The 14,897-nt window shown below is 42.7% G+C and overlaps 1 protein-coding gene across 1 annotated transcript in view; it reads left to right on the top strand.

Annotated features, from left to right (window-relative positions):
• The window catches only part of CTNNBL1 (catenin beta like 1), a 73,252-nt gene that overhangs the window by 44,019 nt on the left and 14,336 nt on the right, over window positions 1–14,897 (top strand). The window contains exons 7-9 of the mRNA XM_089673373.1: window positions 9,757–9,848; window positions 12,199–12,271; window positions 12,631–12,689. Of these exons, the coding sequence (XP_089529499.1) occupies window positions 9,757–9,848; window positions 12,199–12,271; window positions 12,631–12,689 (224 nt within the window). The remainder of the gene's footprint in view (window positions 1–9,756; window positions 9,849–12,198; window positions 12,272–12,630; window positions 12,690–14,897) is intronic.

The following is a 14,897-nucleotide window of genomic DNA, read 5'->3' as shown; positions in this document are numbered from 1 at the left end:
TTATTATTCCTTGCCAATGTTTATAACATGTCTCTCTGTGCACAGCTTGTATATGTCAATATACCTGGTGGGAGCTCCATTTGCTTATTACATATGTACCAGTGATTCTTGCATAGTAGGTTTTTACTGTTTGACTTTACTGTTCTGATTGAAAACAATATACTTTTTTGTTTTTGGCTTTTCTTGTAATTTTTTTTTTTTTACCTTGGGATGTAGAATGGCAACGGTGCCACAAATGCACACAGCAAATGTACATTTTGCGTCAGGTAAAAACATGTACTAATAAATACAGTTCAAGCTCCATGCCCAAAAAAGTGCAGGAGCTTCTTTTAGTGCTCTTGACACATAAAGTAGCCCATTCAAATAAATGGGCTGCCTTATGATGTCACGCAGAAAATGTACAAAAACACACCTAGCAAACACTAGATGTAAATAGAGCATTATGAGTATGATTCTTCTTTAACTTTTAACCCTTGCCTGTGTTCCAGTTGAGCTGGTGCCATGACCATTGCTCCAGATTTGTGTACCACAGTGGCTCTTTTCTCTTGCTGCATTCTCTAGAGCAGGGGTCTCCAAACTGTGGCCCTCCAGCTGTTGAAGTACTAAAAGTCCCATCATGCCTCTGGGAGTCTTGCTTGTGGCTGTCAGTCTCTCAAAGCCACCTGGGACTTGCAGTTCCTCAACACCTGGAGGGCCATAGTTTGAAGACCCCTGCTCTAGAGTCACCCTTGTATCCAGGGACTAGAGTTGTGTGTCTCCACACTTTGTGCGTCAGTGGAAACACACAGCCCCATAGCCAGATTACAAATCCCGACATATATAGCTGGTCCCTCTTTTTCTTATCTCATCTTAGAAGATCCCCTTTGGGGTTCCACCTGCCTGGGTGGTCATCCCCCCCCCCCTTTTTATTCTTCTCTCCTTCCCTTTCTAAACCTATGCTGCCATTAAAATCAGGTTTTGAGGACTATACATCACCTTGAGTTTGCACTATGTGAGTGGACATAACGTCCAATTAAGCTGTGTTGTTGCACACTCCTCGATTATTGCTTTGGGATGGCCCACAGTCTTTATCGTACAGGACACAGGTACCTATTAAGATAAGAGGAAGTTTTGACATACCTGTAAATTCTGTATCTTGGAGTAAAGTACAAGACACCGGTGCAAGTTTAATACTTACCTTTTTTACACAATAAAGCCATATTTTAAGGATAATGCACTAGGCCGGGTGTCCTCTGTTTTGTTTGTTATTGAAGTAGGACTTCCCCATTCTCGTGAGGGCAGCAAGATGTGAGCATCCTATGAGGGCCAGGATATGATTCCAGCCTACTGACATTTTTTTGGGCCCACTTCCCAAGCACAGGTGTATTAAAGCGGAGTTCCACCCAAAAGGGGAAGTTCTGCTTTAAAGATTGGCCCCTGCTCCCCTTTTAAGGATTGACACCGTTGGAGAGCGGGGCAGGGGGAGAAGACGGATACCCGAATTTGACAGGTACCCGCTCCCACTTCCGCTGCGATCGCCGTTGGAAGTTGTCTTATCCTCTCCGAAGTTTTGTGGGACACGTGACAGGTCCCAGAAGATGACGGGTCCATTCAGGAAGCGCAGCACTACTCGCACACGTGCAGTGGGCACCCAGCTCTGAAGCCGCAAGCTGTTACAGCCAGATGACCACACTGAAGATGCCAGCACCTAGAATACAGGACAGCCGGTGAAACGGGCTGCGGCAGGGGCAACGTGGGATTGTGGAACAGGTGAGTGGCTGTTTTTTAAAAGTCAGCAGCTACAGTTTTTTTAGCTGCTGACTTTTATTTTTTTTACAGAGTGAGTGGAACTCCGCTTTTGACGGTTTTCAGTTCTTTGTACAAGACACAGGTCGCCTGCCCTCGGTTTTCAGTGATCCATGTGTTGCTTGCTAAGAAAACTGGGGCCTCAGAGTGGGAAGTATTATATGACGAAACTAGGGGGGCGATTCTTTTGCCAGTGTCCAATCACCTGATGGTAGGGGCACATAATGCCCGTGGTATTTAAATTGATTCCTGCATCCTGTACTACAAGATTTGAAAGGGCCATCAAAATTTCTTTTTTTTTTTTCTTTTTTTTTCTTTGCAATGCCAGCAGTGTAAGTAAATACATTTTGATTTGGTAGCAGCCTGTTTTAATTCCTAGTACAGCAGAGTTCAGGTTGAGAGGGAGAAGCAGCAAACAGCCAATCACTTATGCTGCAGTGCTCATGTGCTAACATGAAACATACTGGTAGGATTAGGGTAACTAGTTTATTGTGACTTTAGTAGCATGATTGAGGAAATAGAATACACCTGTGTATATGTAAAATTGCTTGATCACAGCCATCAGTTGTGATCAAGCAATTTTAGAGGCACCTTTTCAAGGTGAATCAGTTGGTATCTCCATGTGTCCTGGCCTGTTCTTTCCTCTTTCCAATGTACACGGGAAGGAATACATTAAACCACCTGTGTACTTCTCCTGTACTTGAGAGGATTTGTATGAGAAACGAAGGCAAGTCTTGGCATTCCAGACAATTGGCTGATTCTGCCTATTCTTCCTGGGGAGACCTCTGCCCCTTTTGTGGCTAGCTTGAGTAATGCCTTTAACCATTAAGGTGCACTACTTTCATTACCGAAGAGTCATGTCACCTAAAACTGATGTCTTCTTCTTCTGTATGTTTTGGGAATGTCTGAGTTCAGTTTCCAGGTCCTGTCACCTACTGAGGTCTTTTCAAGATCTGTTCATTTGATTTTCTGTATTATCTTTGGAGAATGCAGGGGATTGAAAAGAGCCCAGATATACAGAGGGGTCCCGCCACTAAAGTCTAAAGAAACACAAGAAGCCAGCAGGCAATCCCTATAATTAGTCTTGAGACGCGAGTTAAAGTCACTTAAACTAATTGCCTAAACCTCTGAATTGTGAGAGGACTAATAGAAACCAGCAAGTGGCTGTGTACTTTGATATTCATGATATGACCCTGTAGATATGTTTTACTATACTATGCACCCCGAGAGCATTCCAAATGACTGAAATTGCTCTAAACTATTCTGTTCGATCAGATGTTCAGTCATTTATATGGCTATATTGGGAACATAATAACATAATCACACTATATTAGAGCAGTTGACCTGCCTTTTCTCCATTTCTCTATGGCAGCAAAGAGAGTGAACCCTGTGTAGGCTGCAAGTTGATGTGGATGTATTCACAGGGATGAGGACTCAAACCAGTGCACTGCTACATGGCAAATGCCTAGTACTAATCTGGCACCCATCACTGCAGAGTGGGAGGAAGGGGAGGGGCATTTCCCAAACCTGGAAGTACCAGGTAGTAAGGTCTTAAAGCAGAACTAGACGCAAAACTTTTCTTTCATATAGAATACAGAGGGGAGGGGTTACAACTCACACATTGTCCCATAGCGGAGATTCCCTTTCATTTCCTATCCTATAGCTAAAACAGGAAGTAAGAGGAGATCCCTCCAAAGTGGGGTATCGACCCAAAATTTGGGATTTCTTTCACTTTCGATGATAGCGGTAAACAGGACAGGGTGAATCTCCTTTTTAACACGGGCACAGTGATAAAAACTGACAGGTGTTCTAATCTCTCCTCACTCTATCCAAAACTAAAAAAAAAAAGTGCCTTTTACTTCCACTTTAAACCTTCCAATTATATTGCCGCCAACAGGAGGATTGGACGCTTTCAAACAAAAAAAAAACAATCTGTAGGCCAGCCTAAGGATAACTCCTTTTACAACTAGCTTGCCCCAATTTTTTGCTAATCTATTTGAAAAGATATTATTTTTCTTCAGCACTGTTGTTTTAAAGCTTTAACCTTTCATTTTCTTCTAACAACTTTCTTTTTTATGTCTTCCATCTGCACTGTTCTTTAGAAAGCTGCTTGGGGGTCTTTTCACTAGTAGCTATCTAGCGCAGATGTCCTCAGTCTGGTTTTGGACAGGTACAGCAGCTGGGCAAGTTTTGCAGGGTAGGCCTGGAAGTACCCGGAGGCACTGTGCTCCGCTTGGGCACTTTCTAGACTGATACTGGCTAAATTGCGTACAGAACACTCTCTAGGTTCAGTGCTGCCGGTATCTATTGCTTTGTGCTTGCCCTGTCTCTGAAGACACCGTAAGTAGGCTGTTCTGCCTGGGTAGCGGGAGCACATTCATTTTTGTTGGTCTCTGGTAGGGATGCACCGAAATTTCGGTGGTGGAAACTGTTCAGCCGAAAACACCTCTTTCGGGCCGTTGGTCAAAATGAAAAAAAGCACCGATACAGGTGCCAAAATAAGCCCGCCCCCCTCGCCGCTGCTCGGCAGTTCTCAGCCTTACCTGAGAAACCATTGATCCCGGCGCTGGGCATAGAGATGAGTGAAGGAAAGATGGCCGCCACTCATCTCTGCCCTTGGAGGACCAGAGCGATGTCACTTCCCGTTCCGGCTTTTTTTTTTTTTTTTTTAAGCACTAGATGTTTTTTTTCCATCGAATGCTTTACATTGCAGAGGAGAGATGTGGGGTCTTATTGACCCCACATCTGTCCATAAAGGGGATCTGTCACTAATTATTTCTATCACAAGGGATGCATGCATTCCTGGTGATAAGAATAAAAGTGATTAATTTTTTTTTTAAAGGGACAGTGCAAAAAAAAAACATTAAATACATTTAAAAAAAAAGTTTAAAGTGCCCCCGTCTCCTGTGCTCGCATGTAGTGGTGAACTCGCGTAGGCCACGCTCACATATGTAAATCGTGCTCAAACCACACGTGAGGTATCGCCACGAACGTCAGAGCAAGAGGAATAATTCTCGCACTAGACCTCCTCTGTAACTTTGTACTGCTAACCTGTAGAAATTTTTAAAGCATCACCCATGGAGATTAGGTACCGCAGTTTCACACCATTCCACAAGCGTGCGCAATTTTAAAGCGTGATATGTTGGGTATCTATTTACTCGCCGTAACATCCTCTTTCATATTTTACAAAACAAATTGGGGTATATATTTTTTTTTTTTTGTTTTTTTGTTCAGTGTATTTTTTTTCCCAAAAAATATATATTCATTTTTAAAAACTGCGCATTTCGGTTTTCAATTGCATTTTGAATTTTCGGTTTCGGTACCAGAATTTTCATTTCGGTGCATCACTAGTCTCTGGGCATAATTTTTCCCATTCCCTGCCAGCGTTTCATTGGAAAGGGTGGACATCATTGAGGAAGCATCTCCTTGCTGCTGCAAAGAGCCGTGAGGAACTCAATCTCTATGGTCTGCCTACTTATGATTCACTTCTGGTCACCTGATACTCTGGTTGTGAAATTCTCTACATGCAACATGTCTGATTCTGGGGGTTGGGATGGGATTCTAGACAAGGGGCTGTCCTGCCATGCCTGGTACCCCCAGAACGTTTATCTAGTAACTGGTCAAGGACTGCCTGCAGCGTGATGATGTCTGTACCCTGGAATCATGTGGCATTCTGCTATTAGACTTTATTCCTCCGTCAGATGTGGCTGGGTTCTTTGCAGTCTCTGCCGAGGTTTCTTTCTACTATGATCATGCAGAACTTTGTCCAAAGTACCTTCTGACTCTGATTGCAGAGGCTGCAAGCATGCTACTGCACATTTTTCAGCAGTTTCAGTATCTGATTTACCTTGGCTTTAATGGCTTCTTTGCTTTGGGCTGCAGAGTTGCTCTTGTCCCATAAGTGAGGAGCTTTACCCTAAAGAAGTCACCATCCACTGCTATTGCTCCCAGATTAAAGGGAACCTTTTTTGCCCCTTATTGATGAGGTACATATGATCAGCCTGTTGCCTCCACCAGTCATTTCTGGCCTTCAGTCAGAACACCTAAAGCCGTGAATACTTTTCCTTTGCATTTGCTTTTTCAGTTACTTCTATATTCTGATTGGAGAAACTCTGGCTTTTTTCCTCCTAGTGCTTTAGTCTTTGTACCTGCTTAGTGATGTCTTTATTCAAAGGTTGTCTGTTCCCACAGTCAGTCTGGCCAGTTCTCGCTTTACCAAAGTGACTACCATACTTGTGGTGGATACTGCTGCATTCAGGGATCCAACTTATAAATGGCTTGGCGCCTTTTACAGAACCATGTTCTCTTTAGCAGCTTAAAGTGTCACTTCACCCACAATGGTAAAATCAGTCTGTATATGCAGTAAAGCATTCTTGTTATACTCGCTGTGGAACCTAAGGGGTTAATCCTCTGTATTGTGTAAAAAGACTGTTTTGATCCTTTCTTCTCTGCCCCTCCTCATGTTCAAATGTCCACCTGATAAGACAGACTGAACCTCTAGCCACATGCACATGCTCAGTTTGCTGTGTATTGCTAGAGAGGTTTTTTTTTTTTTTGGAAGAGTGCATGTGATCAGCACCAGGCCAATAAGCCTGTCCAGACAGAGGGTCAGGGGTTTTGCATCCTCCTAGAGCAGAAAGAAAACTCCTCCCACAAGCTTTATCCAGTGCCCTGCTGGTCACTGCTAGAAGCCACAAGACTGCTCTAACTGCTGATGAGAGAGGATATTTAACAGTTTATATTTACTAAAATAATTGCATTTCCATGTTCTGTGTACTGTGGGAGACCAGATATAGTGAATGCAGGGTCCTGGGTTTATTAACACTTAAGTTTTACATCTGGTTTTGGCTGTAATTCTCTTTCAAACCATGTCTGTTTTTGTCAAAGTCTAGCTGGCCACTGCTGCCATTGAACCTTGGATCATGAATCACGTGCAACAGCTGAACATTAGCTTTGACAGCCTCTTAGAAGTCTTCTATTCTCTTCTGCCTCACAATGGCCTTTTGTCAATACCTATGTGCAGGGCCCTTTGGTTTAAGTGCTTGGCTTACTTCCAAGAAGCGATGTTGCTGCTTTGATCCATCTCTGGATACTATCATCACGGATGCTGCTGGGGGGGGGGGGGGCAAAAGCACTTGCGTTCCTCAGAAGCCTAAGGAATAGACTGGTAAGTCATTTCCATCCATCCATCCCTCTCAAGAAACACCCCTTTCTCTTTAGCATGCCCTCAACTTTCACTTTGAAGTCCACTTCTGCACTACCAGTTCGTTGTTCTTCCATTCAACTGGTCATCTGCGCCTTGTATGTTCAACAAGAGGCTGACTTTATTGTGCTTTCTGGGTATCCCCATCATGGATTACTTGGTCAACCATCTGTTGAGGGAACCATCAGTGAGGGCTGGACAATGTTTCTCTGTCCAGATGTTGCAGAGGTTCAGGTAGATTCAGAACTCTTAAATACTGTTGCAGAATGTGACTCGTTGCTTTGAGTGTCTTTGGCTGGACCCGGGCATATTCCTGTTCCAAGACTGTTCCTTCCTCTGGAGAAACCTCAGACTCCAATTCATGTTCCTCAATCCAGAAGCTGTCCTCTTCTACATGAGTCTTGGAGTTGACGGTACCTTCCTTTATGGCAGTTACCTTTGCCCATTTTCATTCCAGACAACTGCAACAACACAACATTCAGTCATTGTGGGAAAAATCTGTCATTGTCTAAATGTGGTTCAGGCTGTATAAGTTCTTGTTTTTTGTTTTTTAATCCAGGGTGGGCCCAGCGAGGATGTCCTGGCTCCTTGTTCTATTTCTAGGTGGCTTAGACAGACCATTGTTCAGTCTTATGTTCTCAAAGATTGGGTGCCCCCTTTCCAAATTAAGGCCCAGTCCACCAAGGCAGTGAGCACCTCTTCAGCTTTTTTTTTGTCATCAAGCCTCTTGTTTCTCAGATTTTAAAGGCTGCCATCTGTTTTTCTGTTCATAAGTTCTGAGATCTACCAGATGGACCAGATTCCTCATGAAGTATTTTGAGCTGCAGGCAGACCCCAGTTCTGTTGTTTCTAGTTGTGCGTGTTGGTAGCTGTTTACTGTGTTGCCCACCCCTCAGTTGGAATGCTTTTGCGAAGGTTTATGACTTGTCCCTCAATGGACTTCAAGAAAAGGATTTTATGTGGTATACAAAAATCCTATTTTGCTCTGCGTGGTAAAGCACAAATTCTGTTTGGTCCATTTTTATTTATTTTCAATTTGGTTTTTAAAGAAGAACTCCATGAAAATTGAACTGCACGGGTTAACTGCTCCTTTTGTCTAGGGGCGCACCGAAAGGCGATCCTTCGGAAAACCACACTCCTGCCTGCCATCCCCACGTCTGGAGCCAGTCTGTGGGCGTGATGATGTCAGGAACAGTCCATTCACAGGACCCCTAGCGTGCTGTGGGGCAGGAGTGGCAGGGACTGGTCTTGTGATCAGAGGATCGGTGAATTAGGAAAGTATATCTCTGCTCTGCAGTCCCCTAGACAACAACAAGCCACTAACCCATGGAGTACGGGCACAGCCCCACAGCATGGGAGTTTTGCTCTGAGTTCTTCATTAACCACTTCCAGACCGGACACTTTTACCCCCTTCCTGACCAGGGCAATTTTCAGCTTTCAGCGCTATCACACTTTGAATGACAATTGCGCGGTCATGCAACACTGTACCCAAATGAATTTTTACCATCTTTTTGACACAGATAAAGCTTTATTTTGGTGGTATTTATTCACTGCTGGGATTTTAATTTTTTTTGCTATGTAAAAGAAAAAGTCCAAAAATTTTGAAAAAAAGTTTGTTTTTTTAAATTTTGCAAATAAATATTTCATCATAAATCTTTGCCAAAATGTATTCCGTTATCTTTTTAGTAAAAAAAAAAAAAAAAATCAAAATTAGTTTATAACCAAAAATTATAATTTTTAAACATTTTTTTTTTTTACATTTTTATTTTATTTTTTTATATTCTTTATTTTTTTTTACATACTGTGACACTGTACTACTTGTAGGGGGTGATGATTTGTTTTTTTTTATATTGGATGTAAAAGCAATCATTTCTCTTTCTCTCTGTGTGCATTCATTGAGAAGTACTGAGTGAGCTGTGATTGGTCACAGCTTGTCACATGGTACAAGGCTGTTGTGAATAGCCTTGTACCATGTGACCTCTGTGATCATTCACAGATTTCACACGTAGTAAGCAATGATGTCACAAGTGACATCTTGCTTACTACTTTGCATGTGATCACTGATTGGCCAATCAGTGATCACATGATCGGGACCTCGTACAGAGGTCCCGGCCGACGATCAGTGTTTCACTGTGTCCGGAGGACACAGCGGGCACCGGATCGCGGTGCTGTGCGCTCCCAGGGAGCGCGCACAAGCAGGGTGCGGGGAGGCCGTTTATAGACAGCCACCCGACCCTGCACTGCCACCGTCCAGCCGTTTATATGCAACGGCCGGTCGGGAAGTGGTTAAGTTAACAAGCTTATACACTAACTTAATGTAACTCTGTAAAAACTCTTTCTGGTTGCTGGTAGTCGCTGCAGACCACCTAATTAAGATGTTCTGTCTTTTAGAAGAGAGTGAGGGAGGTGTGTCCTTGAGTCATTAATCATTTAATGCGCTGTATCAGAGCCTTCCAAACCGCACAGAGCTCCACCTACTGATAAACATTGAAATATATGCATTATTGCATATTTAAACAAAACATTATTGAATCAAAATTGTACAGTTAATTTCAATACAATTCATGTGCTATATTTTGGCGTGTAATGTATAGATAATTTTTATACCTGCATAGAAAAACAATGAAAGTGTAATAAATTCTCAAGACCTTATGGGTCTTTATGTGAGGTGTTGTATGCCAGTTGTGTTGCAATTATATAGACAGGACATTGGGAACAGTATTGATCTGTAGCTGCACGTGTTCAGTGATAACCTTTTCTTCTTTCAGCAATCATTGAGAACATGACTGAATTCCGCCCTGAGATCTGCACTGAGGCAGCACAGCAAGGCCTGCTCCAATGGCTGCTAAAACGCTTAAAGGTGGGTAAATTGATTTCTCTTTCCCCACCTTCCTCCTTGACATTTCCAGCATGGTGCCTTTTTCATTCAACCTGTGCTTTTTTTTTTTTTTTTTTTTGTCATTTTTTACTACATCAAGCTTATCGGAAACACGATCTAACTAATAGAGCACTTCTAAAGAAAATGGGTTTTCCCCTTATTTTCAACCCGCTGGTTGAACAAAAAGAAAAAAGATTAATGTATGAGCTGCTTAATAGGTACCAATCTGCTGGGTAGCAACTTCAGTCTTGGCTCTTTTGCAGAGCTTCAACCCCCGCTGGTATCTGGACACAGTAGGTACGTAGCAACTGGCAGGAGAAACTACATCACTCGGCGGGAGACATGGCATGTGACCCCCTAGGAAGTGTCATATACCAGCAGTGGCTGTGGGTCTGCCAGAGAGTGGAGAGTTGAGTTGCTGCCTGTCAGACTGTCAGTAGTATTTCCCTTTTACAGGTTTTAATTTCATTTTTTTTTCTGTCTAATAATAGTGAAGACAGACTACACTATCAGTAGTCTGGTTCCCAGTCAGTCTTACAAAGCATTGAAGCCAATGAAGCAGCATAACAGCCAGGCATTGTTTTGAGAAATGGTCAGCAATGGCACTTTATTATCCATCAATGCATGTTTTCTTTAATTCTGTTTGAACTGTAGATCTCTGAATAGATTATAAAACATGGCAAACTTTGAGAGAAATGGACGTTCATACAGTCTCTTAGCTAGAATGTAAGCTTTGACTGAGTTTTGTACATGGTGTAGTGAACTGAGCTTAACCACTTCCCATCTGGCCCATGTACATAAATGGCCGGACGGGAGCAGTGCAGGAGCGGGTGGTCATTTATAAATTTTGTCCCGCATTCCCTGCCTGTGCATGCTCCCTGGGAGCGCGCGGCACCGTGATCCGGTGCCCGCTGTGTCCTCCGGAAAACCACACTCCCGCCTGCCATCCTGCCGATCGCTGTAAGGGACTTCTGTGAGAGGTCCTGATCATGTGATCACTGATTGGTCAGTCCGTGATCACATGAATAGTAGTAAGCAAGATGTCACTTGCTGACATTGCTTACTACTAGTGAAATCTGTGAATGATCACAGAGGTCACATGGCACAAGGCTATTCACAACAGCCTTGTACCATGTGACCAATCACAGCTCTCACAGTATTTCTCAATGGCTGCAAGAATGCAGCCAGAGAGGAGGAGAAATGATTGCTTTTACAGCCGTTATGGGTGTAAAAGCAATCAGTGTAAAGAAGAAAAAAAATCTTCATCCCCCCTCACGAGTAGTACAAGGTCACTATGTTGACGCTCTACTGCTAGGGTGACAGTATGTTAAAAAAATAAATTAATTAAATTTAAAAAATTTTTGGAAAAATTATAATTTTTGGCTATAAACTAATTTGGGGGGTTATTTTTTTTTTTTTTTACTAAAAAGATAGCTGAATACATTTTGGGCAAGATTTATAAAGAAAGATCATTTGCAGAATTTTATAAGAAAAACCCTTTTTTTTTTTTTTTTTTTTTTTTTTTAAATGTTTGGACTTTTTTCATTTATATAGTAAAAAAATAAAAATCCCAGTGGTGAATAAATACCACCAAAATAAAGTTTTATCGGTCTCAAAAATATGCTAAAATATTAATATGGGTACAGTGTTGCATATACCGCGCAATTGTCATTCAAAGTGTGATTGCACTGAAAGCTGAAAATTTGGCCTGGCAGGAAGGGGGTGAAAGTGTCCAGACGAAGTGGTTGAAGTGGATGTCTGATGCCTCTGTCCAGTGCAGGGGCGGACTGACCATCTGAGCACTCGGGCACTGCCTGAGGGCCCGGGGTCAGTAGGGGGCCCCATGAGATGCCCCTGTACCTTTCATTGGCTGTTTCATAGGCTATTTTGGGTGTGGGGGAGGACACAGGGGCCCCATGATCCCCTATTGCCCGGGGGCCCCATGAGTTGTCAGTCCGCCCCTGGTCCAGTGCAAACATGTACATGACTGAACAGTACTCTTTATTATTATTTTGCAATGGTGAAAGTGTCACCTGCGGACAGTTTCTATATCACAATGATAGATGTTCCGGTTATGTTTGTGGAATGCCTAAATAATCTCAGACTTTTCCATGTTCTAACATATGATGCCATATTTGAGATGTTGCATTCAGTAGTTTATGCCTCTTGCAGACCGCTGTTTTTTGTCATTATGCTCATTATTCCTTCCTCCCCAAATGCCAGTTTGCAACACATTTATCCATCTTCAAGACTGCCTCCTACTCTCTATGCTTCCCATATTGCTCGTAATGTTTCCCGCTGCTTGAATGCCCTTATTTTCTGTGCCGCACAGGCCAAGATGCCATTTGATGCCAACAAGCTCTACTGCAGTGAAATCCTGGCCATTCTTCTACAGAACAATGATGGTAAGAGGATTATGATTTCACTGTCATTTTCTGCTTATTTTCTTAGAGTTTAGAATTTGTCCTTTTCTTCAGTTTAATTGCCTCCTCCCATTCAGCAATCTTCATCCCTTCTTGTGCTATTATGGCTCTCTCTAATATTGCCTCTGAATTCAGTCGCTAACTGTAATTTTCATCTTTCAATGTGTCTATGATGTAGTTCTCTTCTATACAGGTGCCTGCTCTTCATTCTCAGTTTCACTCCCTCGTCTATCTCCTCCCTGCTCAGCATCGTGTACCGTCTTGCCCCCTGTCACAGTGTATTGATCCTCTGTGCTGATGGATTTATTCTTGTGTGCTGACATTATCTTCCCCTCTCACAGACACTCGGGAACTCCTGGGGGAGCTGGATGGAATAGACGTGCTGCTTCAGCAGTTATCGGTGAGGGCCTCCCACTTCCTACCCGTTTACACCTTGGCATCTCTCCGAGTGTATGGTGGTAGACTGCTGCCTCAGCTTTTACAAGAGAATGTCAATGCATGTCTGCCCATGTCATTGTCCGCTGGAGCCAAACCTGTGCCACCCACTATGCTTCAATAACTAGATACCTTCCTGCACAACAATTTTTGTTTTCTTCATAATACTTTTTATACTAGTTTCTGCATATGGAAGCTGTTTTTACCTTTTTAGAACCTTTCTGTCATTCTTTTTCCTTTACAAAAAATACTCCCGTAGTTTTTCATGGCTCTTAAAAAAAAAAAAAAAAAAAAATATCTAAAATTTTCTCTGTTCTATTCAATTGTTTTAAAGTTGAACTCAAACAGATCTAAAAGACACAAATGTAGTGCTGTATTGATTTAGCCACTGATTATCTTCATACGTTCTTTACAGCAGCGCTAATAGAGGTAGAAGCATCACAAGATGTCAGTCGGGTGTCCTGCAGGGCAAGTTTTAATTCGTGACCGCTTTTGTCACATTACTTATGAATTATGTCCTATGACATGCAGTGATTTGGATCCTGCAGAAATCTTTACAGGGATGCACCACCCTTTTCCTCTCTCTGATCGTCCAGTACTGCAATTGTTAAAAGCGTCAGGCTGAGCTGCTGTAAAAAAGTTGCACTGAAGTTCCACCCCCTCCTCACTCTTCTTCCATTGAGAAAAATTCTTTGATTGCTATCACTGTCTCAAATGCTATCTGTGAATGAGGCAGTGAAAGCGATGAAATAACGTTTCTCAATGGAGAAAGGGGGGGGGGGTCCCTGGAACAACTTGCACAGCTCAGCCCGAAGCTATTAACCCTGCCAGAAGTTCAGAGACAGGAAGAGGACAGGCATCCTCGTAGTTAAGATTCTCTAGGATCCAGCTGCCTGTGAAACATGGGACATATTTCATTTCTGGTAAGTAATGTAACTGAAGCTGTACAGGAAAAGAAAATTGGCTAAACTTCATCTTTAAATGTACTGGTTGTGCTGCAGTGTTCATGTGCTTATAAGGGCATTTTGACAGGAGGAGAGAGCAGAGTGCCAGACACAAGTGTATTAGTCTGCTGCTTCTCCTTTCACTCTACAGTCACTGGCTGGAAGGACAAAACCTGCAAGTGTTTTATAACTGCACAGAAGAATCGGTTCTCCTGCCCTGCCAGACAAGACTGTGCTATGTGGAAGAGCTCTGTAGATTTCAGACGTAGGTAGACAGAAATACAAATATCTTGGCAGGTAAGCAACTGTCATATACAGTCAGGTCCATAAATATTGGGACATTGACACAATTCTAACATTTTTGGCTCTATACACCACCACAATGGATTTGAAATGAAACGAACAAGATGTGCTTTAATTGCAGACTGTCAGCTTTAATTTGAGGGTATTTACATCCAAATCAGGTGAACAGTTTAGGAATTACAACAGTTTGCATATGTGCCTCCCACTTGTTAAGGGACCAAAAGTAATGGGACAATTGGCTTGTCAGCTGTTCTATGGCCAGGTGTGTGTTATTCCCTCATTATCCCAATTACAATGAGCAGATAAAAGGTCCAGAATTCATTTCAAGTGTGCTATTTGCATTTGGAATCTGTTGCGGTCAACTCTCAAGATGAGATCCAAAGAGCTGCCACTATCAGTGAAGCAAGCCATCATTAGGCTGAAAAAACAAAACAAACCCATCAGAGAGATAGCAAAAACATTAGGCGTGGCCAAAACAACTGTTTGGAACATTCTTAAAAAGAAGGAACGCACCAGAGAGCTCAGCAACACCAAAAGACCCGGAAGACCACAGAAAACAACTGTGGTGGATGACCGAAGAATTCTTTCCCTGGTGAAGAAAACACCCTTCACAACAGTTGGCCAGATCAAGAACACTCTCCAGGAGGTAGGTGTATGTGTGTCAAAGTCAACAATCAAGAGAAGACTTCACCAGAGTGAATACAGAGGGTTCACCACAAGATGTAAACCATTGGTGAGCCTCAAAAACAGGAAGGCCAGATTAGAGTTTGCCAAACGACATCTAAAAAAGCCTTCACAGTTCTGGAACAACATCCTATGGACAGATGAGACCGAGATCAACTTGTACCAGAGTGATGGGAAGAGAAGAGTATGGAGAAGGAAAGGAACTGCTCATGATCCTAAGCATACCACCTCATCAGTGAAGC

This window comes from Staurois parvus, unplaced genomic scaffold (genome assembly GCF_062004578.1).
Source record: "Staurois parvus isolate SC_StPar_1 unplaced genomic scaffold, SC_StPar_1.0 ptg000137l, whole genome shotgun sequence".
In the NCBI taxonomy this organism is placed as follows: Eukaryota; Metazoa; Chordata; class Amphibia; order Anura; family Ranidae; genus Staurois; species Staurois parvus.
This window is presented reverse-complemented; position numbering and strand designations above follow the sequence as displayed.